We start from the raw sequence: 27593 nt of genomic DNA on the forward strand, positions 1-27593 counted from the left end.
CGTGAAATTCCATGACATTTTCTCATTAAATTTCAGGCTAATTTTCATGCAAATTTGAAGAGCTGTCTCAGCCACTCCCGTGGTTACTTACATCAAGATATGACCTATTGGCAAGGTTTCCACGGAAAGCCTACAGCTCTAGTCTCTGAAGTGCACTGCGTGCAGGTATGATGTTTTTGCTTGCTCACGCTCTTTAATCTCCAGCGGCAAGAAGTGTGAAGGTCAAAATAGTGAATTCAGCCGGTGTTTTTTCTTTCTCTTCGTCCTAACCGTTCCCCGTCCCCCACTGTTCCCGCTCTTCCTCTTTCTTTCCCTTTTGTATTTTTGTTTTGACTGACAGTTGTCAATCGCGGAGGAGATTTCTCTCCGAAGGCCCAACTTCCGAGCCAGATTCAAAGGAGAACCAGACTCGTGGTAAATATTTCGTTGCGCTCCTACGCCGCCGTGCCGTGGCAATTCAGAGATCCAATGTTGCCGAACCTTACAATTCACATTCAAAAAAGATTCTTCGGGGACTTTTTAGTTATTTGAGGTAGAATCTCTGAGCAGAAACCTCATCTTCCAATAGAAACTTAAGGTGAAATTTGGAAATTGGCGCCTTTAAGTTCTCGGCAAGAAACGCAAAATACCTGTTGGCGGATCCAGACACCTCAAACAGGGGGGGGGGGGGGGGGGGGGTCCCACGGGCCTCCCCCAGCAATCTTTTGAATTTTTGAAGCATCTAATATGCAGTCTGAGTCAATTTCGTCGTGAATAATTATCAAATGGAAACGTCTTTCCTTCTCGTATCCGTTTTTCCTTCTTTCTTCCTTCTCTTTTTCTTCCCCCTCTCTCTCGGGCGGAGGGGGGGGGGGGGGCGCAGGCCCCCGCGCGTCCCTGGATACGCCTATGGAAATACCCAATTACATACCGTCTGACCCAGATTGAATTCTAGTTGATAGTGCCAGAAGGAACATTTACTTTAGCGAACCAACCTTTTCCTCAGGGTTTGAGCAACGAGATTCTCCACAAAGACAATCCATTTCTGAGACTCTGTAATAGCAATCTAAGCAATGTGATCGAGTGAAGCAAAAGTTAAATTAGAAGGTCCACGTTATTTGTCTCCTAGTAAGCAGCTATAGTTGAGCAACAAATCAGGTAAATTTCGCCTGATAATCACTGCTGAATATAAATAGACTCTAGTGGGCAAATTTTTGTGAATTCGGTTAGGACGGCTAGTACCTATATGGGGAGAGTACTGGCATGCTGGTGATTTTGAGGTTAGGACATGGAGCTTTAAGACCCAAAAAGGCAGTCAATCGATAAACACAAATTATATCCAGAATTATTTATAATTATAATTTTTACGAACCAACATATATAGAGCATGCATTTGACTTAAGTTTTACACAATTTTACTCATTTTTGCGGAAGGACGCTCATTTGTAATATGTTTGGCCATTTTGCCGTGACATAGAAATCTAAAGATTGGCAGTAGCATTTTTCTAGTGTTTTTCATGTTAAACAGTTGGCTCCCCTTTTGAACCTTTAAGAGCTCAATATTTTGACGTGTCCGCGCTCCCCCATAAAGGTGATTTTCGGACTGCTAGACCAGTCGCTGAATTCTTTTGTCATCAGTTATGATCAAGCTAATTTGAGCGTTGACTTCCGAAAGTAACATTTACACAAATAGAAGGATAACATCGTGAGGTCTCTGAAATATACTTTCTTCGTTTTCAGCTAGTTAAGAGCTTAATAATTAATTTGACAACAGCGAAGCTACGGAGACGTACGGAGTTGGGAGCGGCATTTTTCTCCCGGACTTGTAATGATTCCGCGGTATTTCAGCTTTGCTTGGGTTTACGGATAGGAATTTTGCAGAGGCATGCCTCCCTCATCCGATCCCAGAATATTGACAGCGAATAAATAAGTGAATAAAAAATGGAAAGAGAACAAAACAAGAAGTCGGAGTTAGCGTTGTGACAACTCGCAACGTGTAAACGAGGTACATACCAGCCCGCGGCAGGAGTAAAGGCAATACATTCCATCATCTCTGTCTTACTTCACACAGCTCCATAAGCATAAGCCTCCTTTGCCATTTTGTACGGGACCACGTTTAAGGAACACTTTAGGGAAGCTCTTCGAATTAGCCTGCGCAAGTTTCTGAATTATTATTTAATTTAATTAATTAGTTACTAATACAGAAATTGAAAAATTAAATTACAAATTAATTATTATGGAAACATCTAAGACTGCTCGGATCACGGATGGTTCTTTGTCAATCGTAAGAAGTCTGAAATCACTTAAAAATTACTATCGGAACGATAAAAAACAACCGACAAAATCTGCGTCCTCATGGGGCTTCGATCAACAAAGTAAAATAGACCGAATAGGTTTGAAGTTTTTTATTTCCATAAGCCTCGATGTCATGAGTACGAAGTTAAACGATTCTTTTCGCGTAAAACATATTCTTTCTTGACTTAGGAGAAACTATACGACTAGTTCATTACTATATCTCCAACTCCTCTTTTCCCCAAAAAGCAACTTGGTCCATCCCCGTTAAACTCGGTGAAATTTTGACATTTTACGGGCGAATCTTAATGCACCAAATGCATAAAAACGGAACGTGGTACAGATATGTATTTTGCAACGGTTATATCATGAACTGATTAATTCACGTGATAAATCACTCAAACTGGTTTTTTACAGGAGCCGTAACCGGTTTCAAGGTGCGCGGAGATGCCTGATCGCTCTAAGAACGCTCTCAAACCTATCCTGCGACATACATAATATTTGCGGGTGTTGATCTTCAGGCGTGGTTTCTATACTTCTCGGAATTTCTTTTTGAGTGAGTCGTTGATTTGACTTCACACTCGTGCCCTAGCTTCTCGAAACGGTGCTTTTTCTTCTTTACCTCACGTGCTGATTGTACTATCGCGCAGGTTCATCGTCGAATCCTTATCGAATAATAACCTCAAAACTTTCAGGAGAGTCTGACACAAATCCTGCCTTCCTTAAGGTTAATCTTCAGCTGTAGTTCCGAAAAAATCCACCACGTCGCGCTGCTAAAATCCGACTCCGAAATCAGTGATTATTTAAATATCACAATAGGTATCTTAAATTCTAAGACTCATAAGTTCTAGCAGCATACGTCTGAAATCCTTAGAAACAAACGCGAGCTTTGAAAGTCTAATAATAAAAGCTGTAAATTGATCCCAGTTTCTCTTACGGGATATCTGTAAGTGCGAGAGAGACAGCTCACGGTGGGAGAGAGATATCAGCCAACTGCTGAGAGCGATCAAGCGCGATTGGTTGCATCAAGGTCATCATGCTTAACCCTACTTTTTTCTGGGATCAAATTGCAGAACTTCAGAAATGACTTTTCACGTTGTTTTTAGGGTCAATAGGAAGAAGAATGTTATAGCTACTATAAAACTTTTCTTTTCTAAAAGCGTTTTCGAAATTACTGGAGACAGCTGTTCAGCTATGACAAATATTGATTTTCCGTCGCGTGTTTGCAACTCAAAAAACACTTTGGCTCCGAATTTGTGGGATATTGGCCCGAAAGTTCCTCAAACACGATTTGATTTGCAGTACAACTTCACATCTTTTCAAAAAAAAAGAACATACATTGCAGTTACAGGTGGAAGGGAAAGGCAGAAGAGGGAGGGAGGAGAGGGAGGGGATGAGAGGGAGGGGAGGAGAGGAGAGGGAGGGGAGGAGAGGAGAGGGAGGGGAGGAGAGGGAGGGGAGGAGAGGAGAGGAGAGGGGGGAAACGGATCGGGGTATGAGACGGATGCCAGGGGTAAGGGGAGGGCAGTCGCCAGCGACGCAGCCCGTCCTTATGCCTGAGTTACTTTAGCTCAGCATTTCCATACTTACGTCGAAGATTTTCAACTCCGTGGAAATTGGCCCTGAGCGATGAGTGACTTCTAGAACTTATTTATCTTCGATTTAAACAGAAATTCCTTCAACTTTTATAAAAGCTCAAGGACTCACGTGGTGCTGTACGGACTCTAAAACACAGCGGTGGCGCCCCCTGCGCGGAGAAATTTCTTACTTCACGCAGCTGTAGATACACCTTAAGAGATTTCGGATTGTTTCAGTGCAGTGGCATGGCGTGCTTTGCGATAAATCGATGTATCTGCCGTTTAAGCCTACGAAATAGAGTCGATAGATAGGGTACTTGGAACGAACACCTTAACAATCGATTCATTACCATAGCTTCAAATGGGGAAATATCGATGACCTACCACGCCTCTCCACTGTTTCAGTGGTGACTCTTCTCCAGCAATCGACCAGAAACTCGATTACTCACAGTGGGTTATGTTGTGGTCACGATTATCCGCGATGATTGGGACCGATGGTATCGCCGATAATCGAAAAACGCGGTTAAACAGTAGGAATCAGGAGTCAGGACATGATCGATATTTTTCCCTCATTCAGTTGCATTCGGATATTCAGTAAATCCCTAATAGCTTTTTTGCGTCGGGCTAAATAGGTACCTATAAAACAACTAGGGGGCCCTGCCCCCTGACCGCTACGCGGCCCAACCCCCGGGAGGGCGCCTCGCGGGCTCTATACGCCTATGTATTGGCAAAAATGTTCTTCCATTTTAATACACCATTTTGTGTTGTGAAACACAAGGAAATTGGGTATTGGTGTACACAAGGTATTGGTGAAACAAAAGGAAAGTTCGCATATTAGCGCAAAAAATCAAATCTCACCTGAACAGTGATGAGCAACTTACCAAGCAAAAAAAAATCGAATCAAATTCGCCCCACAGTGACTGATGAATATTGGGACGAGCTCTTATCTAAGCGAATTTTTCTAAAATTAGGTTCGATCCTGGTCCACGGGAGATAAATTCATGATTTAACCGAACTGAACCGATATTCAACCTCACGAATCAAATGTTCAATCTTACGAACCGAAATTCCGCTTTGACAGACAATCGACGATTGATGTGGAACATGGGACTTTCTTATCAACTACTAGGGGGCCCTGCCCCCTGACCGCTACGCGGCCCAACCCCCGGGAGGAGGCCTCGCGCCCTCAGGCCCGCTTCGCGGGCCCTTTACGCATATGTATAGGCAAATGTATGTTCTTCCATTTTAATACACCATTTTGTGTTCGAGCTGCATCGATTTCAAAATTTTTGACGTAACACTCAGATTTGTAAATAATGATGATGTATGGTAATATTTTTAAATACTTAATTTAAAAAAAAAAAAAAAAAAAAAAAAAAAAAAAAAAAAAAAAAAGGATTTCGACCGTTAAGAGTTAATAATATTTGGTCCGACCCGACGCGACGCAGCGCTTGCCTTCTCACTTTGTATCTGCTGTAAATATTAATTGAAATTCAGCAGTCAAGTAAATTGACCAATGCCGTAAATCGAAGCCGGAAGAACGCAGGAAAAATTGAGTTAAACCTTATACCTTGGACCTTGAACCTTGAACCTTGAACCCTGAGCGATGCACCGTTCCTCAACTCTTCAAATGAGGAGCCCTTCACGAGCTTTTCCATTGTTTTATTGTTTATTCGAGTCACTCAGGTAGAATCCCACACCTTGACGTTTCCAGCGGAAACGACATATCTCTCACGCTATTAACATTGGACTTAAGTGACATGAGCTTTAAAAGCTCTACAACATTAAAAGTTCGGGGTTTCATAATTTTTTGCACATCTACATCTACTACAGATGACATACATGTAAAGATCATCCTTATCGGTCCGGCAGTTCGTCAGAAATAGTGCTTCCAAGATTTTGCTTGTAGTTGTATTATATATATATATATATATATATATATATATATATATATATTACATGTGTTAAAAATAATACATGAGTTAAACCTAAGAATTTAAAAAATAAACCCAAAAAAAATCGTTTGCCCAAAAATTTGTTTGCGATCAACCGCTCCAATTAAAAAAAAAAAAAAAAAAAAAAAAAAAAGTTTTCAAAAAAATTGTAAATGGTTGAGACTCTACCGTAATTGCTACGGACATTAATTGCCTTTGCGTCAGGCTAAATTGCATTCTTATATGCCAAAAATTGATGGTAGTAATGTTTCCCATACCAATGGGTTGAATAAAAAATGTCGCATTAGCAACTTTGAGATGATTTTGAAAGGATTTTGAAAAGGATGGTTGATTTGGCTAAGTTGAATTCACTATCGTTGTTATCGCACAGGATACTGTAACTCAGGCGATTTAGCGGTACCGAGGAAAGTTTGAAAACACAGCAAAGGCTTTGCTTAAGCAATACATTGTAGAATCAATTCGTGAAATCTTTACACCTCACCCCGAATCAGAATCATCCTTCTCATACGAATATGAAGAAATGAAGGGCGGGAATAATGAAGAGAGTCCGAAGTGGGTGAGTATTTGATTTCGCATTTAACGAGGGGCACTTGAGCACCGGCGCGACGGCGGCGTCGCGTCCGCCGACTCGAGTTACTAATTTTATGAAGTTAACCCGAAAAGCGAGCGGGGTCCCGCGCTTGGGTTACAAGCTTATTACGGCCGCCCCGGTCGGGAGCCCGAGCCGAGGCCCCGCGCAACCTGTCACCCGAAACCCCCTAACAATGTTCTACATGCATTATCATTCGCCTCGAATGAACCGCGATGACCTATCCCTCTCCCTCCACCCCACCCCCCCCTCCCCCCACCAACGTCACTCGCGACGCGACGCACGCAGTGAAACGAGTCAACGGGACAAGTCAGACAAAATGTAACAACATTAAAAGCTCGTACTAAATCTATATGGGGAAAGTACGGACACGTGCGTAATTTTGAGGTTAGGTGATGGAGCTCTGAGGGCCCACAACTGCTGTGTTAGGCAAGAACGCCGTAGATCCATCAAGATTTTCCCTCGTTTTTTGGAACTTAACACTTTATAAAATAAAAACCGTTTTACCCATGCACCTAAAATTTTCAGGTCAAGTTCTTGATAGTATTTGCAAAACAATTCTGTAAAAACCCCCATGGTAAACTGTCCCGAGGTACTTAAGTTTTTCTGCTATGATACATTGGTTCCAAAAAATGTAAAATGGCGTTTTCGGCGTTTTTGCGTTGCACGGCAGAAAAGGGCAGCCAATCTACGAAATCAAAGTATCCAGAGTGATTTATTACTAAAATTGCTGCGAACCTGTCGTTCAGAAAGCGCTATTTGCCTTGGTTTTTGTACCAATTTACTTATTTGTGGGGAAGAACGCTCATATACGAACATTCTTAGTCATCTTGGTTTAGTATTGGAATCTGAGGATTGGCAGTGTAATTTTTCATTTTCAAACGATGTCTGCCATTTTGGACCCCAAGAGCTCCGTGCCTACTTCGACCTGTCTCTACTCTTCCCCATTTAGGTACTCTAGCCTATACCCTCGCTTTTACAACATGAGAGTTTAAAAGAGAGCATTTGTTTCCTCGTAAAGAGACTGTCAAAAAAGTTTTTTTTTTCTTCTTTCTTCCTTTTTTAACACGATTCCTCCCCACCTTCGGACTTGTGAGGCCCGGCAGAAAGTACAATCTTCCATAATTTCCAGTTTTATTCATATCAGCTCTTCCAAAAAGTTAAGGTGATTCGATGGACGCCATATTTTGCGTCAGAACGGCATGCGATATATCGCATCAATTGGTTCCATTTTTTCAGCTACTCGTCATTTTTCTCCAATTTTGAGATCGCAATTCTGTTGTCATGGAGACTAAAGCACTCACTTACCAATTTTAACAAAGAAATTCAACGTAATAAAGGCGTGGTTTTTTTAGAGAGAAAATATCGCATTCGAGTGCAGTTTCGATATCAGTATCGAGTGCGATATTTTCTCTCTAAAAAAACCACGCCTTTATTACGTTGAATTTCTTAGTTAAAATTGGTAAGTGAGTGCTTTAGTCTCCTGACAACAGAATTGCGATCTCAAAATTGGAGGAAAATGACGAGTAGCTGAAAAAATGGAACCAATTGATGCGATATATCGCATGCCGTTCTGACACAAAATATGGCGTCCATCGAATCACCCTAAGGAATATTTAATCCCGGATAAGGTTCTTCCTCAAAGAGTAGTCCCAAGTAGATCGGAAATAGGTATTGTTGGTTCGACAAGAGGACACGATGATCAAATATCGACAAAGTGAGACTGAGATACACCACAGCTCATCAAGATTGCAATGCGGCACCGGAAATTAAATTTTTTAAAGACATTATCGCACTGTAGAAAAACTGTTTTTCCCCTAATTATTTTTAAGAAAAGAGATATGTAAACTTACTTGAGTTTGAGTAAGGCCGAGAGAGGCCGCTAGCTCGGCCCTTTCGGGTAGAGCAAGGTACTGCGTCCGTTGAAATCTCCGATTTAATTGCTGTAATTGAAGACTCGAATAGATCGTTCTCGGTTTTCTCATTTTCTTCCCCTTCCCGTTCACCCGGAGCGTCCCATCGTCAACCCCGCATTTATCTGCAACAAACATCCACACAAATATCAACAAATCACTGAATCTTACACGAGGAAACCTCCAAACTATTTGAATCGATAATTTAAATCGATTTTTGGTACCTTGTATCATAGAACGTTGGAAATATTGAGATAAGATTGCAATTTAATGCAGTAAAATTTCAATTTAGTTCAGTAAAATTTCAATTTAAAATGCAGTAAAATGGGTCTGTTGCATGCAAGAGCAAGAGATACAGCCAACTGAATATACTTTTTTGCGGTAAATTCGCTTCAAAATCACGTTGGGCTCACCTAAAAAGTCTAAAATCCGCCCTTTGGCGCACAATCTGCGTAGTTTATAACACGTTTTTTCAAGTTTCCCTTGTCTGTAGGCAGTTTTTATTGGTAGCCGGCAGTCAGGTTTGCACAGGCAGAGGAGTAAGAGAGAACTATCCTAAGTAAACAAACGAGTAACTAACTTTTTCTATTGTATGATTTCATTTGTTGTCATAAGCGTTTGTTTCCTTTTCCTTCCGTTGTTGTGCAAAAACAAAAGCTTTGAATCGATTAAAATCTTCCGCAGAGAGAGTTTATAACAGTTTGCAAGATTGCTTCTTTATTTAGGTTAGGTCCCTACGGGCAAACCCAGAGACAAATAGAGACCGAGCACGCCCTATTCCGCCAATGTATTTTGAGTGAGGCACATCTAATTCTCGCGGATTCAACAAAACAACGGTAATCATTTTTCTGATTTCGCCTGAAGTTGATTGATGCTAGTCGCATCTTGTGAGCTTTTGGCAATATGGCGATTTGTTTACATTCTTCCTTATCACTTGCAAAGCGGAAAATTTTCCAATTTCTCCTTTGAAACTCTTCGAATTTGTCATAAAATGACTTTTTACCAAGTAAATAATTAATTCACCCCTTCTACTCAACATTTGTGGTACTTTCGGTGGTTTCACTTCTTGCAGTGAGAAACAGATTCCTCGAGACAGCCTGGTCCTCAGATTGTTCAACTTCCATATGGATAATTATTTTAGCAATCGAAATGTTCTTTGACTGTAAATGGTGTATAATTTTTTCAAGATAATTCTCTAAATAATTCTGTTTCCAAAATCCTATCCCGAAGCCTGATGTAATGCATTGAATGCGGAGCATTACGACTGTGAGGTGTCGATATGTGTCTTTAAGGAGCCGTGTAAATGAAACGGTTGGATAAGCCTGTATCAGTACAAATTCTTTTATGTGTGAAAAATAACTGAATGTCCAGAATTCTAAACATCTGACCGTATCTCAAGTACCTGAAGGAAATGTTGGTCAGGTCAGAGTTTGTGAATCCTTGGCAGCAGTTAATGAAATTCTCCTACGTACCTAACAACTTTGCTCATTAAAGTTTGGTAAGTGAGAAATGTAAACCAACAATAAGTAGTGCGCGGTTCGAATCTTCGCCTGTTCTCGTCAAGAGGTAGATTTGACGCATTATGAAAAAGCTAAAAACTGCAAATAAGCTGTCACATTTCTCTCCTGAAAGATGCCTGCTCAAACTAAATTTAGTTTCTTTATTTCTGAATGATGAAAGAACCTTTAAGGGCCGAAATATCACGAATTTTGATCTATAAGTTGTAAGAGAGCACCCTGGTGAGAACCTCTTTCCTTTTTTCGAGTTACACATTTTTCCAATTTTACAGGAAGTAGGTAGTATTAGTTGCATCCAGTATCACAATTTAAATGTATTCAAGGTGTTTCCTCAACGAAATGAGCGAAGAAAAAACATTTACTTTTATTTTCACCGAATTAGGTAATGAGAGTTTTACTGCCAACTAAGCTAGCAAATGTTAACGGTGAAGCTACTTTATTTTTGTTTCAAGACTCCCAATTTTAGGAATTCTAAGGCGAAGTTGATAGCGTATACATCATTTCTCATTTAATGCAAGGTTGAAATACTTTATGATGGTGGTGGAAGAGACAATTCTAGTAAAACTGAGAGAAAAATCAGGAAGAAAAGTTCTTAAACAAATCTCACGAACTCCATCAGATGATGGGTACTTCACCCCCCCCCCCCCCCAAGGATTTTTACACTATGGAGTTATGGACTAATACTTACAAGCATAATATGATGGATCTGAGCGGTCTCTTACTTACCTAACTCTGATGAGCGAAGGCCTTAAATACGTAGAGGAATTGCATTAACTGCTGCCAAGGATTTACAAACTCTGACCTGACCAACATTTCCTTTAGGTACTTGAGATACAGTCAGATGTTTAGAATTCTGGACATTCAGTTATTTTCCACACACAAAAGAATTCGTACAGCTTGCGAGCTTATCCAAACGTTTCATTTACACGCCTCCTCAACAACAAATATCGACGCTTCGCAGCCATAACACTCCGCTTTCAACGCACTACATCAGGCTTAGAGATAGGATGTTGGAGACATCCAGCATTTGATCCACGATTAATACTTATCATAGTGAGCAGCTTATGACTTACACAGTAAATTTTTTTTCATCAAATTTCAATACAGTGTATCTGTAAGACTGGCAGTGCTGCTGTGATCAGGTTCTTGACAGATCTCAAATAGCTAAAATATCTCTATCCTGCGACTTGATATGGAGGTTAATAGATTGGGAATTTGATCACAAGGTATTGATACTGTCTGGAAAAAATTATACACCATTTAAAGTCAAAAAAAAGTTCGATAACTAAAATTATCCATTAAGAAGTTGAACAATCTGCGGACCAGGCTCAGAGTCTCGAGGAATCTGCTTCTCACTACATAAAGTGAAACCACCGCAAGTATCACAAATGTTGATTAAAAGGGGCGAATTAATTTTTTACCTAGTAATAAGTCATTTTATACCAATTTGGAAGAGTTTCAAAGGATAAATTGGAAAATTTTCCGCTTTGCAATTGATTAGGAGGAATGTAAACAAGCCGCCATAATGCCAACAGCCGACTAGCATCAGTCAACTTTAGGCGAAATCAGAAAATACATGACTGTTGTTCCGTTGGATCCCCGAGAATTATAGATGTGCCTCACTGAAAATCCAACGTGCTCGGTCTCTATTTGTCTCTGGGCAAACCCAAAAATATAAACACGGAGGGCTAAAAACAAAAAATAAAGCTTCTTTTCAACCACCTCTACTATTGGCTAGAGGATTGGCGGCAAAATCGGGACAAGTTTGAAATTCAAATGTAGGGCGGGAACTAGATAAAATTGCGGAAACAAAATATTCTAGGTTAATTTTTGCCCAAATTCACTTACCCACTCATATTTTTGAAACTTTATGTTAGCTTTGGTCCGTCGTCGACCGATTAATTTCATTTGGGAGTAACGGTCATCTAGAACTGTAACGGTCTGTTTGAACCTGCAGAACCACCATGAGCAGAAGAAAAACTAACTTTATCTGAGATTACTGCCTGTTACCGAGCAAAAGTAGGTGTATTATAATAGGGCGCGGTCCCAACTTTCTTAAAATATTCGTTTTAGGCATTTAAAATAAGTTTCGAAGAAGAAATGTGGAAAAATCAAGATGACAAGTTCAAATCAAATTTCCGTTTGCCGCCATGGATTCCCGCGCTCATTTACACACTCACACAAGCGCCCAGCGCCAAACCAGGCTTCACTTTTTCCCCGTGCTTTTAGATACGAGCACTCCGTCTTTATGTCTTTGGGCAAACCTAACTGCCGACCGCCAAGAAGACCAAGAAACACTGCCCGCAGACGCGCGAAACTTGAAAAAGCGCGTAACGAACTGCGCAGATTGCGCGCTAGGAAAAGGATTTCCGACTTCTTTGATGTGCCCAACGTGATTTTCGAGCGAATTTTCCCTTTAAAATTATATTAACTTTGTTGTATCTTTTGCTTGCAACACACCCATTTTAATCTACTTCAGGAAAACTTCATTTTAATGTAGTGGGTAAAATTGCAATTTTGTGCTCGCATAGAATTGATATATTTTTTTAGATGACTTAGTCAATATTTGCGGATTTTAAACGATCGATAAGATGACTTACATGGATCAGGAAGAAAGGAAATTTGCAATGCGAAGAAAAATGTCAAATTTTTTATCTATATTTCAATAAGAGGTGTCCCCTCGATCAGTCGGTATAGGCAACATATATAACCTAAATACAAGGACGCATAATATGCAGTGGCAATACTTTTCCCATACAATGGCGATTTATTGCAATCTGCGCTACTTGGGTAGGAAAGTGGAAGTTCAAAACTCCTATTCAAGGTCCGATTGCTTATTTTTATCTCTCTTCTACTGCATTTTTGGCTTTCTGAAGAGTGCGTACACATCTTCAGAGAATTTATTTTTTTCTAGAAAAAAAAAGTTTCATAATTTTTGTCTTTAATGTTTAGGTATCTATACATTCATGCTCTGCTAAAATAACATAGGAACGAATGAAAATTCAAAACTCACTTTAAACCTACAAATTTTTCTTACTATTCTAAAAAAGAAGTAAACCAATTTTTGTGTGTATGGCGCTATCTTTGATCTGATCGATCATTATATTAGCTAATCGGAAAAGCCGAGATGACGTCATTATGGCTTTTTTGATTACTTCCTTTCCAAATCGAGGTTTTTGTATGATGTCATCCTGCCTTTTACAATGACGTCATCGTCGTTGTATCAGTGCTAATTGCTCGATGAATCAACTAATCCTAAAACGTCAATGGAAAAGCCAAGATGACGTCATCAAGTATTTTTTTTTTAAAAAATGTAGGCATATGAAAAAATAAAATTGAAGCTTACCATCTTTGGTGGGGGACGGACACTGCTGGGAGTAGGAAGTGAGATATCCGTAGGGGCTCTGCGAGAAGGGGTAGGCACCGCCGAGGGGCGGAGGGTGGCGGGGGCTGGGGAAGCCGGCGGCGGACTCGACGGCATGGTGGTGGGGGACGGGTCCAGGGGCCGGCTGGGGGCTCTGGTGGGTGAAATGATGGGGGTGGTAGGAGGATCGGATGGGGTTGTAAGGATGCTGCTGGAGCTCGATGAAGGCCGACTTGGAGGTGGGCACCGGGGAGGGCCCCGTGTCCGGGTGAGTGGGGTGCGAGGGGTGGGGGTTAATGTGGGGGTGCTGGTGGTGGGCCCCGTGCTCCATGTCGCCGGCGCCCATGCTCGGCGTCGCCGTCGGCGTGCTTGCCACCCCCGGGCTCGGGGCGCCCCCGGCTCCGCCCCGGCCGAACGGGCTCCCCAAATCCGCGTAATTCAGCGTGATGAATTGGCTCCCAAGCTCGGCACTAATTACGGGGGCCAAGGCTCGATCGCGGCGCGGCGCGGCGCGTGGCGGCGATGGCTAGGCCCGGCTCGTCCGAGCCCTGCCTCACCGAGAATCCCACCGAGGGTCCCTCACTATTCAGCAAGGCTCCCGCACACCTGAAACACACAACGCAACCAATTAATTCCAGCCAACTTCATGAATGCACAATATTCAAGTATCCAAAAAAAAAACACAAGAAAATAGGAAACCGACGTAAAAAAAAACAAAAAGAATGCCTGCGACGTTTCGGGGTGGTTTCAACCCCCTCCTCGACCAGGAAACAAGAAGTGTAATGAAAAAAAAAATACAAAATAAAATACCCCTCACCCCCATTCGTAGTAACAAAAAAGAGGTTATCATAGAAGCATTTAGAATAAATTACATGACAGAGGTTCGCACCCAGGTGCCAAGACCGACGATACTCCCAATACAACTTTGACCACAAGGAGGGGGGTGGCGTAAAACCACCCCGTATCGTCCCATGCGTTGTCAGGTCCCAGGGCATCATCAATGGAAGGCAAACTGGTACGACGGTACACGACGGTACGACGGTACGACGGTAACCTGTTCAGTAAAAAGCTCATATTTGTGTGTTTACTGAGTGAGCGTGTCATATCACAATGGTACCACTACTCAACCCCATGAGAGGTCGCGTTGCCAACATTAAAAATTGAAGGCAAGCTGATTTGTTGTTAGAATAACCCTTCCCCGTTTGGTAAAAAACTCATATTGCTTACTTGTAATAGTTGTATGGCTTAGAGGCTTTTTTTGCTCGATCTTCGAAAAGAAATGCTCATAACATTCTAGGCAATATGGCGTATTCTTAAGCACGTGAACGAGCGTAGCTCATTCCTCTTCATTTGAACATGTCTAGGTGAAATGAAAACAGATCCTGAGCATCGGAATGATCACATCCTCTGAGATTGGAAAAGGACCCCTTATTTTTACGAGTCCTCGGGGACTAAGGGGACTACACTTTGCAATGAGGGGCTACTCGTTCATGCTCATCCGTAAAAATACCAATCTCCGCAGAAAAACGAATCACACCAATGCTGGTTTTTCAAATGAGCCAGAAATTATTGAAAAATGTAGTCCAGTTCAACAATGCACATTTAAAAGCTTTACCCGTACATTATCGAAGGAATTGAGGGTAAAAATCGTAATAACCCACAGTTTCATTTGGTTTGAACCGATATCAACAACAGTTTCTTATCATTATGTTGACGGAGGAAAAATCAGCGAAATCATCGGTTGGAAATGCTCAACATTTTGTTATAGTAAAAAATGCAACGTGTTGGTAGACTTTTGCTACGTTGAAATATATTCGCGTCTTTTCGTCTGAAAAACTATGGATATTTGGTAGGTATAGCGACAGACAAATCATAAAAATGCAGTGATATCTTGCTGGGTCAAATTTTCAAGGGACCGAGAGAAATAACAACACGAGCGGCTTTTCGTGTTATCTGCTTTGCCCCTTTGCACGAATAAGCTCGCAAATTCGAATTGGGCGATTTTAAGTAACTTGTAAGTGATTTTTGAAGTAATTTTTTTCAAATTTCTGAGGGATCTATTATAAATTTTAGATTCTTCAACTGAATTTTTACACTTTATCTTTACTTTCAACAAATCATTAACAGACATCAGATGACATTGATTCGGAAGCTCCCTTAAACATACATAGGTATGCGTCATCATAAAATTTTCCTAATTAAATCGCTGTGTGTTCTTGATTTTTCACGAATAAAATCGAATTTTTGTCGACCTCTCGCATCGACTTAGGCAGCTTTTCCGCCACGACAAAGTCGCAAATTAATCTTGATTGTAGTTTTTCTGTAAGTTGCGTCTCATGAGAGTCTAAGAACTGAGGGGATTTTCAACTTAGGCAGGATTTCGTTTTAAACGGTTTGACTATACTAGGGCCCACGAACGATGATCCCTGAAAAATCGGGCGAATAAACGCATGGACCATGTAAATGACAACGCTGCAGGGTCGAGCACGCACATCGACGAGACCGGGTATTGTGAACGCGAAAAGCTATTGTATGCGAACTGCTGCAATTCTACCCCTATCTTCAGGTCAAAATTCTTCATAGGAAGCCCTTTCGTAAAAGATCAATTTCTTGTAATTTTGCCCCAATCTCTTCGTCCATTACATGGTTGGATTGCTCGTAAAATTCTGAGCTAAATCATATACAATTGTTATATACAATTTTTATTTTTTCCTTCTTTTTCCTTTTTGAAGCGAAGTCCAATTTTTATTTATAACATCGTAACTCGAACTGTAACTTTGCTGCTATTTGACCGATTTTTATAAACGAGGCCTCTTTTTACTCGTGTTTTAAAGGAGAGTAACGAAACACTTGCTAAAAAAATGTTACATAACTTTCAACAAATTTTGGTTTTTTCTAGCGGGAGGGTGAAATTGGAAATTACGCGTAAGTAATTAGGGTTCGATTGTGGCTCGGCTCGGCATTGTCCCCGAACTCGAGACTCGGTTCGGGCCGGGGTGTCGCTGTTGCCAGTGTTTGCAAGAAATACCCGCGGCTCAGGGATCATCGTTCGTGGGCCATAGTATAGGCAAGATTTCAAATCGAATGATGAAGATCAACTGCGGAAAAAATCAATTTTTTTAAAATCGATTTTAGAATATGTAAAACCCCAATTTCGGTGCCAAGAACACAACCACTTCTGAAGCTGAACTTGAAATGAAACTCAGGCTTCACAGAATCTAGGCCTTGTGCGACACATACACGTAGGATATTTCGATTTTTTTCAATTTTGGCTCGAGAAATCGCTTAAAACTTTAAAGCGACCTCTAAAAATCAGTTCAACCGAATCGACTTTTTCCCGCAAGCAATCGATTTTTCAAAAAATCGATTCAAATTCGTCATCCCTGTGTGCAAGTATCGCCGTCACAGTCCCGTTTGGCGGCAATGAATTAGGGCGACCGAAAGCGAAGAATCGACGCGCCACGCGGCACGCCGCGCCGCGGTAAAGGGTAACGTTTGGGGTTGTCACTAGGCCGGGATGAGGGGGGTGAGGAGGGGGTTGAGGAAGGGATCCGGGGGTGTCACCCGGGCGAGGATTCGAATGTCTTAAGGAAGAGCGGGAACACAGGATCGCGCCGGGGTAACTGCGAGGAAGTCCTGGATCCAATGCCTTTTCTCAAAAGGGCATGAAAGGATCAAAGCAAACACAGACCACCCCCAACACTGAAGGGTAGTTACGACCGTTCGCAACCGTTACTTACCAGCGCACGATATCTTCGGATCGGTTGGATTTTGGACTACCCCGCGGTAAAAGTCCATTCAAATCAACAATCGTGGGTTTTGAGATGAGGGTTGATCATCGAGAGTTTCTGATATTCTTACTAACTTTCTGGTAATTTTCTCACATTATATTAACATACCTACACGTTAAAAAATTCCGAAAAAATTAGGATGTTATATTAACAAAAATTTTGTCTCGACTGCCTCCACGGCTAATTTTATATCCTGAGGATATTGCTTGACGATGGCCGAAGTGCAGATTTACGTTTTTACTTTGCGGTGTTTCAAAATCACCGCTCCTTTTTTCTTCGTGAAATAACCAGTCAACATTTTAGCTTTAAATTTAAACAAAATATTTCTCTAACAGAGAGGAAAAATCAGGGAAGCTATAAATTACATTAAACATCTCTCCACGGAAACACTAAGAATGACAGGAAATCCGCAGCGTCGCAAACGAAGATACGAGGATTCACACTTTAGCCATCAATGAGGCACATACAGTCATTGAGCATTGAGGAAAAACCTCACAATTATCTCATCATATAGTAATGCTCCGCAGAAACTCTTGGACAATAATAGTGGTGTTTCTACCATTAAGTGATACCTTCAATAAAGCAGTGGTGAACTAATCACTTACCTAATGATGAAAATACCATTACTATTAGTTATGGCTACTATTAAGAGTTTATACAGACAGCTAAAGTCGAGAAATGCGTGTCTACGATAAAATATTTCAAAATCTCCGACTTCGTTTTTTTTTCTTTTTTTTTTTTTTTTTTTTTTTTTTTTTTTTTTAAGAAAAGACCAACCAAAATGTCACCTTGCAATTTTTTGTGCATAAGTTTGAACGAGTGAACAAAATTCATTGACATTTCAAGAAAAATTTTTGGTTAGTTTTCTTTTAAAAAAAAATAGAACTTGAGAAAAAATTATCAACGTTGCAATCGGAGATATATGCACTTTTAAGCTTTCGCCATCGAAAAGAAATACCGCCAATACGGTAATTTTAATTATAGTTTTTTTTAGTATCGAGCCTAACGTTGTAAGGTTGCCGCACTTTTTTTTACAACCGGTATATTAATTTAACATCCGAATTTTTTCACTGGCGAGAAAATAGCTGGAAAAATTATCAAAGATTTTCCGTGATGAATAAAGACAGAGGGAATAATTAATTGAATTTGCTCATAAAATTTCAGCTGGGTAGCATTATAACCCCTTACAGGATATTTCAAAGGAAAAATAACGTTAATCAGAGATATCGCGAGAAAATTGGTAAAATACCTAGCCTAATACGAATAATTTTAAATTCCAATTTTCATCACAGCTTCTACCAGTTATGCGGTTGATTCCTCTTAAAATTTTATCATACACGCCCAGAAATTCTAAATATTCGCACACAGAACTATGAAAAAAAATTGGTTCGTAAAACCAAGAATAATGGGTTAATTGTGCGACCGAATGCTTAGTCCAAACTGACAGTTATTCAGTTATATTGTGATTGCATAAAAAAAAAAAAAAAAAAAATCTGATCAAATTACCCTCAATTTAAGAGGAGTGCTATGAGATATAAAGTTCTTCATCATCAGATAACATCTAGTAAAGTCATTTTGTTAGGTTGTATACTCTTGCTCTTTGGACCAAGAAATCCATTAATAACGAAAGTCATAATAATAAAATTTTCTTTAGGTACTATAATACAATCAGAAAAATCTCATCGTTTCTAATCGCACCCTTAAAATGCAAAAATAATTTTTCTTTACTGCAACGAAAATTACTGCTAAGAAAGGCTTTTTCCTCAAGATAATTGACAAATATTTTCTCATTGTGAGAAGCTTAGAAGAACTGTTATTTCGCAAAGCCTGGGATCGAAATTCTTTAACACCATGCTTTTAATGTTATTAATGTCATTGAAAATAACCGATATTATTTACATTTTGGTGATGGGCGTTATATCAAATCCATTTCTGAAATTTTGCAGAGGGTTCTTCATCTAAAACTGCTGAAAAATTCAGCTTTAGAATGAAGGAATATAGGTTTGGAACTTCAATTTTTTTACGTTTTCTGTTTTTTATTATTGACGGTGCAGTTTGAATATTAACGCATTTTTATCAAGCCAAAAAATTGTTTTCCTACTTTCGAACGGAATATCAAAGAAACTTTCTTTTTTTTCTTTCTTTTTAAAAAAAAGAAAAGGGAAAACAAGGTCTCATAAAAATGAAGCATCAATGGACGTCAATAATTTGATGAAACGTCCGTGTTAAGATCAAATACTGTTTCACGCTTTTAAAATTATTCTTTTCACTTCTCAAAGAAAAGTGTTATATTCTTGAGTAGAAATCATTCGTTCCATGTATTCTCACTCTAAAGTGACGCTGAAAATTAAGTCGAGATTTCGAATAACACTGTCTCAAAGTATAGAAAACTTGACTTTTCCAGTAGTTTTAATATTGATGAGTTGAAAAATATGATTTCGATTGTAAAATTTCCGTATGCACATTTTTTTAATAATTTAAGAGGAGTTGATGGTGCAAAAAGCTCAGATATATGATGAATGCAAGATCTTCCTTGAAGTATTGATTAACGATGTTTGTGAACATAGCTTCTCAACATTGTGTCATGAATTTTCCCCAGTCCACAAATCGCCCCTCTGCGCAATAATTCTCTGTGCATACGTTAGATAAGCACTAGCTGTTTCTCTTAAAGAAGTGTTCACGTACACATTATACATAATTGTGTATTCTTTACAAAATCACAATTAGGCAAGAATTAAGAGTCAATAGAGCAAATTACCAACTCCACAACAAGTCGCATTTCGATAAAGAAACTGCAGAAACGCGTATCTCGGTTTGCGGCGTTGCAGACTTCCTTTACACTTGATTTCCTACGCGGAAAGTTGTCAAACTTCGGTTACTTTTATTGTGTGCTGTGAAAATTTAAAACTATAATATCGGCTGGGCCTGCTATAAAAAAATTTAGTGAGAGAGGAGCTTTAGAAATCCTGCTAACGAGGTACGCATTTTTGTAGTCTCGCCGTCGATATGTAACTTATAATATTACTTAAAGGTTGTTCTCTGGCCTACCTCGAAAATTGAAGGCGGAACATGAATGTGTGTTACCATCGTGCCTTTTCGAGTCGCATTACCTTTGCACACACATCGATCAAAATTCCAACCAAGAGACGAGCAAATACACATGAATTTAATGTGAATCATTCTAACTGCACCATACGTTGCCTATTCTTCTTTCATGTTTCATTATTCCATCATCAGGGAAATAAACACCACCTTGTTTACTAAAAGTGGTTTGAGAATATACTCTTAAAAATTTAGAAGAATTTCACAGAAAGTTTTAAGGCGTTATGTTTCAATTTTTCCTGCAATACTAGTACAATTTAGGTAGAGGGAATTAGGAATTATAAATTGCAGTTAGACTTATTTTGGTCAAATCTGTCCAAATATTACAAAGAAAAAAAGTAACCAAAATTTTGTGATAATGTGCGGAATAGAATACAAATTAACGCAAAGCGTTGGTTAATTTCACCAGGCCAGTTTTCTTTCAATTAAATTTACCAAATCAACTCGATAAAATAATCAACTTTTATGGTTGGAAAACTCCAAATCCGTAAAAACTATAAACACGAATCGCTAGGATGGAACCCTAGATCAGCGGAACGAAATCTCAATCCTAAGCTCTCTCGGAGATTCATCCCAAAATTGTGCTGATCAACCAAAAAATTTTATTAGGTTTAACAGGATGGAAACCAACCCGAAGTAACCAAAAATACGAAACTGGGCGGGTTATTTAAAGAGGGGCGTAACCTCCAAATTTTTAGAAATTTAGTATTTAACTAAGTGCTATTCCCAGAGGATTGACTTACCTATCTTACTAGCAGCGATCCTACCGAAACTGCCTTTTAAAGGTATACCATTAACATTTGACTATCTGCTACAGCTGAAAAAAAGTAATTTCTGAGCCATTGCTCCCAGAGCAGGGTGGTTTCTCTCATGATACCTAAAAACCATGCTGAAGGGCATGAACTTTGTTTTATAATATTTTCATCGAATGCGCATCCTACTCGACCACTGAAAATGACAGCACTGAGCGGTTTTGTGGAGGAAGAGCGTATATCTACCAAAATTTGAAATTGTTTGTTCCTTGCCCAATTTCTCATACCCTCTTCGTGTGACAGTGGTCTTTTAATCGGTCGTATGTTGAACAATAATTGATTTTTCCGCGCAAGATATTCGTCAAAGAAATTACGATATGTTTTATCTTGTGTTTTCGGAACTTTACATTTATCGGTTATTCTTTTCTTCAAATAACGCGTCGAAATATGTACCAGCAGTTTTCTTGTGATATGTTCAAAATCGAACCCAAACGAGAGAGTTCGCAACTCGACGCTTATCATATTGATCAAGAGGAAAATGCTAACGTGTTAAGAAAAACCCCGTATGAACACCCAGATATTGCCAAATTTCTCCTTGGAAAACAACAATTTTCTAGGTGATTTATGAATATTTTTTCTTGAAATATTTATGTATACAGAGAAAAATTTCTACATGGTAGATTAGTTAATACGGGAAGTAAAACACAAAATAACTCTAACCTCCGATTGACGATTTCAAGAGAAAATGCGAGCTAGTTTCCTCGAGAAAATTTAATGAAAAACGAGTGGTGAATACCAACGTTGCAATCGGAGGAATGATTTTTCATGAATGTGTTTCATCACCTATCTATATTTACCAAAAGTAACATAAAAACACACATATTTTTATCAGTGTACCATTAGATTTGATTTCGAATTAAATTCTCTGAAAAACTGACAAAAAAATGTACACTGATAAAAATATTTGCGTTCTTCTTTTAGTTTTGACTAATACCTATAGGAAGTAAAACACAAACACTGGAAAAAAAAACACATTGGATCTAGAGTCCAGACTCTTAAAAACATCGACGAGAAAAAGTACTCGTGATTCAATCGGAATCTAGCTTAAATCAAGAATCAAGCCTCTTGATTTAAGCGGATTTCGTTTTGATTCAAGGAAAAATCCGATTGAATCGAGAGTATTTTTTCTTGTCAATGTTTTCAAGAGTCTGGACTCTAGATCCAATGTGTTTTTTTTTAGTGAATCAACAAAAATTTTGTGTTGATTTTGTTATACAGTTCGCGGTAAATTTAGCGCAGAAAACAATGGAGAGACTCGGAAAAAACATTTTTTTCGATTGCGACATTGGTATTTACCAATCGCTTTTTGTTAAGCTAGCATTTTCTCTTGAAATTTTTGACCGGAAGGTAGGGGTTATTTTGTGTTTTACTTGTTGTGTTACCCATATTAACCAAACTTTTGTGTGGAAATTTCTCTCTGTGTGTTTACCTTGGTTTGAATCAGGAATTTTAATAGGTATTGGCAGTGACTTTTTAGTGTTACAAGGTAAGCTGCCCTCCCGGGCCCTAAGAGCCCCATATTTCGACATGTCCGTATTCTCCCTGTATGGGTATTCTACTATGGATTAAATTCCGAATAAAATTCCCTGAAAAATTGATGGATTAATGTACAGATGTTTCTTTTAAAATTCGCCTTTTATCAAAATTAATTTGGTGAAACCTGAAGGCTCATACGGCGTTTTTCCTTTGCACGGAAGGGTGGAGGAATCATGATCGCGAAGGATGTTTCCCGTGTGCGACGAGCTCAAATTCGTGTAACACGGGAGGCGGAAGCAATCCGCCCCGTGCCGCGGAGTAAAGAATTTCGGGCTTCCAATTCAAAACGGGGTCTTGGTTGGCCTTTTCGGCTGAGCTTCAGAACCGCCTCGTCTCAGTCGGGCTAACATTCATTCAATCTTTTCTATGCTGCGCTTTCAGGTTTTGGTGACATGATCGCATGCTCGGCATTGATGAAGGGTTCCTGCAAGACGGAGGCATTCGCCATTTGTCCAACTTATTAAATGTAAAATTTATAGAGTGCCACGATTTGCCACCGAGTGTCTCTAGAATCAACCCCTCAGCTCGTGGAAAACTTTCGGTGCCAAGAGAAATCCCAATCTTCAGGATGTCAAATTTACTGATGCTAAGGCTCACTTTTACCAAGTTTTATCGCTGAAAAAAAAGTTACAGGCTTAGACCTACCGTCCCGGGCTCAGAGACCGAAAGTTCCGGGCACTGGCCGAATTTCTGGTCATTTTGGTCGTAGAAAAGAAAATCGTTTTCTGGAAAATTCGGAGCAGATAGGTTCAAAAAGCACGAATATACTTTTCAAACTTTCGGGATATTAAAGTTTTATAAAAAGCCTAAATTATGACGAATCAGATCTGGATATTCGAGTTGTATGTGCGGTCACAGAAGTGTATCAGTAATTCAAAAATGACTAAATAATTTGTGCGCTTTAGATCCTGACGTTTTTTCACGAATCACTTCAAGATTGAATGCACCTTAGATCCTATCCCTACAATGGGGTAACTTCTAGAAATTGTTCGGAGGACACAGTCAATTTAGAAAGTGCAAATTGTAAGAATTCAGGATAAGACTTGGGCGCGAATCCAATACCTTTTTCCATTTTGATTCCATTCCTTCAGAACTTTCAGGAGTAGAAACAAGGGGCACAAAAATGTTTCTGATTTTAATCGCGACAAACCAAAATGACTACACGACCTTTACGATCATACAACTTTAGTTGGTACTGCACAACAATACGTAACTCAACGTCGCTGTTTTGATACGGGCAACCAGCATTTTCCTCTGCACAAAAAATATAGAAACGGGGGTTTCCTTGTCATGATGAACTTTTCTCTAGGTACCGGTAGTACAATTGAGGGGCTTGGAGGACAAGGCACATAAATGCAGCTTTTTCTGCTTCAAAAAATACGTGTTTAATGTTTCAAAATTACATGGAGTCTTACGACGGAGAGGAAGTTTAAGCTCACTTTTTGATGCTTTAAAGTTGGATTTTAGTTATGAATTCTTCACAGATTTTACCTCCGAAGTAGTTTTAGTTGAGTTCTGTAGAAAGCACAGCTTTCCTAATCTCAAACTTTTCAAGAACTTTTAAAGCACTACTATCATAAGCTTTATGACATACCAACTTATCAATCCGGTAGTTCATTTCATTACAGTGTTTGTAAACATTAGAATTAGGGCGATTTATATGTTCTATATGTCCAACACGCACACTGCGCTCTGTTTTACCAACATAAATTGAATCACAATCACTACATTTAATTTTATAAATACCTGGGCAGTCAAAAACATCAGTGCACATATTATTATTATTTCTAATCACACTGTCAATACTACTATTTGCTTTATATGCCAGTACATATCCAAGGTTTTAAACACATTACCTACCAATAGTTCGGCTTGCTAGTTGGATTTGACAGTAATGTTAGATAAATGTAATAAAATTATCTTTAGTATTTTTAAAAAATCTACAACTACAGATATAATTATTCCTTATGCCTCTAACCATCCTAGAGAACATAAATGTGCTGCTCTGCATAGCATGGCGCGTGCAGTGTGCGTGTTAGACATATGGAACATATAAATCGCCCTAATTCTAATGTTTACAAACACTGTAATGAAATGAACCACCGGATTGATAAGTTGGTATGTCATAAAGATTATGATAGTAGTGCTTTAAAAGTTCTTGAAAAGTTTGAGATTAGGAAAGCTGTGCTTTCTGGAGCGGACCTCCTATAAATGTCCAGATTGATATAGATACTGCAAGCAATGCATTAATTGATTTGTGCTGCCACCTGTGAGCGTATGTTATCATTTGGTTTTCATGCATAGATGTTGCTTATCTTTTGTTGTTAGTCCATGCCTCTTCACTGGTTCGTTTTCTCCCATCGTGTGCTGCTACCTATATGCGTTTACTTTTACTATCAGTTGTAACTTCCCCTCTGTTTATGCTATGCCACTTGTTTACTTGTCACTTGCCTTAGGTATCAATGATTTTAACTTTTATTATATGAATGGTTTATTTTATTTAATTTGATATTTAATCTCGGAATTGCTATGTAATTGCCTTTACCATGTAGTTACTCGCTTTGCTTATTTAGTTTCTTTGTAGTTTTGCATGTGTTAGTTTGCTTATGTAAGCCCTGATGATGGGACCTGGGGTCTCGAAAAGCTTAAGTAAGTAATTTAATTATACATAAAAATGAATAGCATCGTGGTTTGTCTTGAACTTATTTTCATTTTAATTTTAAGTTTTACCATAAATATAAATGAATGTGAGATTGGCCATCGAAAACAACTCATCGTTTAGCCCACCCCTGCTAAAAGTGTTACATGAAGAATGGCATGTAAATGGACGATTTCCATGAGATTTGGCATGTAAATAGCCAACTTCCATGAGATTTGGCATGGAAATCGGGGTGTAACGCATGGAAGGCGAGACGTTTCCATGAGGCTGGCATGGAAATCCTGACCACTTCCATCCAACTTGCATGTAAATAAAGTAATTGCCATGCAACGTGAAAACTATACTGCATGGAAAAGTATGGTTTACATGCAAGTTGGATGGAAATGTTCCAGTTTCCACGCCGATCGCATGAAACATAGCTGGTGCCTCCCAAGTGCATGGAAACATTGGGTCCGTCAGTGGTGCGCATATTATTTATTTCATTTCATTTAATGACCTATGCAGGGTTGCCACAGAATTTAGAAAATGAAATTCCCTGACATTTCCCTGATTTCCCTGACACATTTTGGTGAAATTCCCTGACAATTGAAGATGTGACGGATGGTTAAGAAGGCATAATTGAAAATAGTTATCAGGCAAAATTTCCTGTTCAAAATCTGAAACCCACATTAGAAAGCAAATGAAGGCGTTTTAACAAATTTTCCCATATTTCCACATTTCCCGGTATTTCCTGACTTTTTAAAATTCCCTGCATGGTACATTTCCCGGTTTTTCCTAACTGTGGCAACCGTGCCTATATTACTGACGTTCATCCAAATGAAATTGATTTCCCTAATTGGCCTAAATTGTGTTTTCATAGACGTTTCGGTATACGGCACCTACGAGGAGGAGGGGGGGAGGGGGTTCAAATTTTTGTAGATTCCTGCATGCATGCTGGCCCTGCTTAAATTTAATTTGTAAAAAAAATAATTTTGTCCTGTTTGGTAGAGCCAACACCTAGATAGGTTTCAGATAATTTTAAAAAAAAAGAGAAAAAAGAAGAGAAAAAAAATAATGATAATTTTAAAAAAAAAGTAGGTCTCTAGGTGCCATATACTGAACTCAAAATAAGTTGACTGACTAAGATGAAGTCACCAGTGATAGACACCCTACTACTCTATCTTCTATTCTTGTGGCTTTCGGAGTGTAAAATGCTCAGAAATTTGGACTAAATGTGCTCTCTGTAAGATCCTTGTTAATTTAAGATAAAAGAACAGTTTTAAAGTAGGTACAAATGTTTCATATTTAACTTAAGGGTGTCCTATTACTGATGATTTCCCTGCTAAAAATTTTTCATGGAATTCCATGGTATTCCGTGCTGTTTCTCATGGAATCCCATGGTGAAGACACGGAACTCCATGGAGACTCCATGAAGACTCCATGGAGGAGGCACGGAACTCCATGGTGACTCCTTGGGTTTCCGTGGAGACAGCATGGGATTCCATGGTGGCAGCAGGAGATTCCGTGGTGGCTACATGGAATTTCAAGGGAGCGTAACGGAATAGCAGAGAACATGCATTGGAACACCGCGAAACACTAGAGACCACCACAAGAATAAACATGGTAATCTGTAAGCCTTTGATCATTGAGCAACCATTAAGCAATGTCCCTATTCAATCAACGACTTTATAAATGGGACAGGTTGATATCATTGTCGTTTTTTTTTTTTTTTTTTTTTTTTTTTTTTTTTTTTTTATTTATTTTTTTTTTATATATACATATATTTATTCTTGTTTCTTGTTTAGAAAAATTCGACGCATTTGTAGAAGCCATGTGCAAGCCAAAAAAACAAATAAAGATATTATTATTATATATTTATTGACAATCAGCAACTATTTGCTGTTTCGTTATGCATCATAGAATTAAGTTGAATTACTCACCGAAGTTCACAAGTGAGGGCCACTAAAATGTTTCATGTCATCAGTTATCACAGAATAAGTCTTCATTAGTGCACTGAAATTTCTACAACCATGGCATTCCCAAGACAATGCCCACTATTTAACGATAATTTAATAATTGTACCAGTAGGTAGCAATTACTTTCTGTACGGAGAATGTTTTCATTTAAAATATGATTAACTCAGAGATTTGCTATGGTTGACAGAGATGTAATAATAATTTGCTGCTTATACTCTGTTTAAGACAACTGAAATAACCGCAATAGTTTGTCAAAAAACAGAAAACACGCAGCTTCTTCGAACCTGTAGGTACAGCTTTAAAGTCTGTCAATTAGAGACCAAACGTCTGTGTTTTGCAAGATTAGTTTGGACACTAACTATTCAATAGGATCGCCTTTACTGAAGCTCAACCGTCATACTTCCAAATCTCCTGTGTGAAACCAACGTTGAATTGTAGAAAGAACCGAATAGCGGTAATAGCAAAACCAATGAGAATTGAGTTGTATCTATCAGAATTTTTTCATTCTATTTCTACGCATGGCCAAAATAAAAATTTGAAGATCGATTACCA

The 27593-nt window shown here is 39.1% G+C and overlaps 1 protein-coding gene across 1 annotated transcript in view; it reads right to left on the bottom strand.

Annotated features, from left to right (window-relative positions):
• The window catches only part of LOC109031129 (homeotic protein distal-less), a 164561-nt gene that overhangs the window by 127972 nt on the left and 8996 nt on the right, over nt 1–27593 (bottom strand). The window contains exons 2-3 of the mRNA XM_019042473.2: nt 13169–13792; nt 8246–8430 (exon numbers count right to left, since the gene is read on the bottom strand). Coding sequence (XP_018898018.1) covers nt 8246–8430; nt 13169–13532 — 549 coding nt within the window. The 5' untranslated portion in view covers nt 13533–13792. The remainder of the gene's footprint in view (nt 1–8245; nt 8431–13168; nt 13793–27593) is intronic.

Source organism: Bemisia tabaci, chromosome 2 (genome assembly GCF_918797505.1).
Source record: "Bemisia tabaci chromosome 2, PGI_BMITA_v3".
Classification (NCBI taxonomy): domain Eukaryota; kingdom Metazoa; phylum Arthropoda; class Insecta; order Hemiptera; family Aleyrodidae; genus Bemisia; species Bemisia tabaci.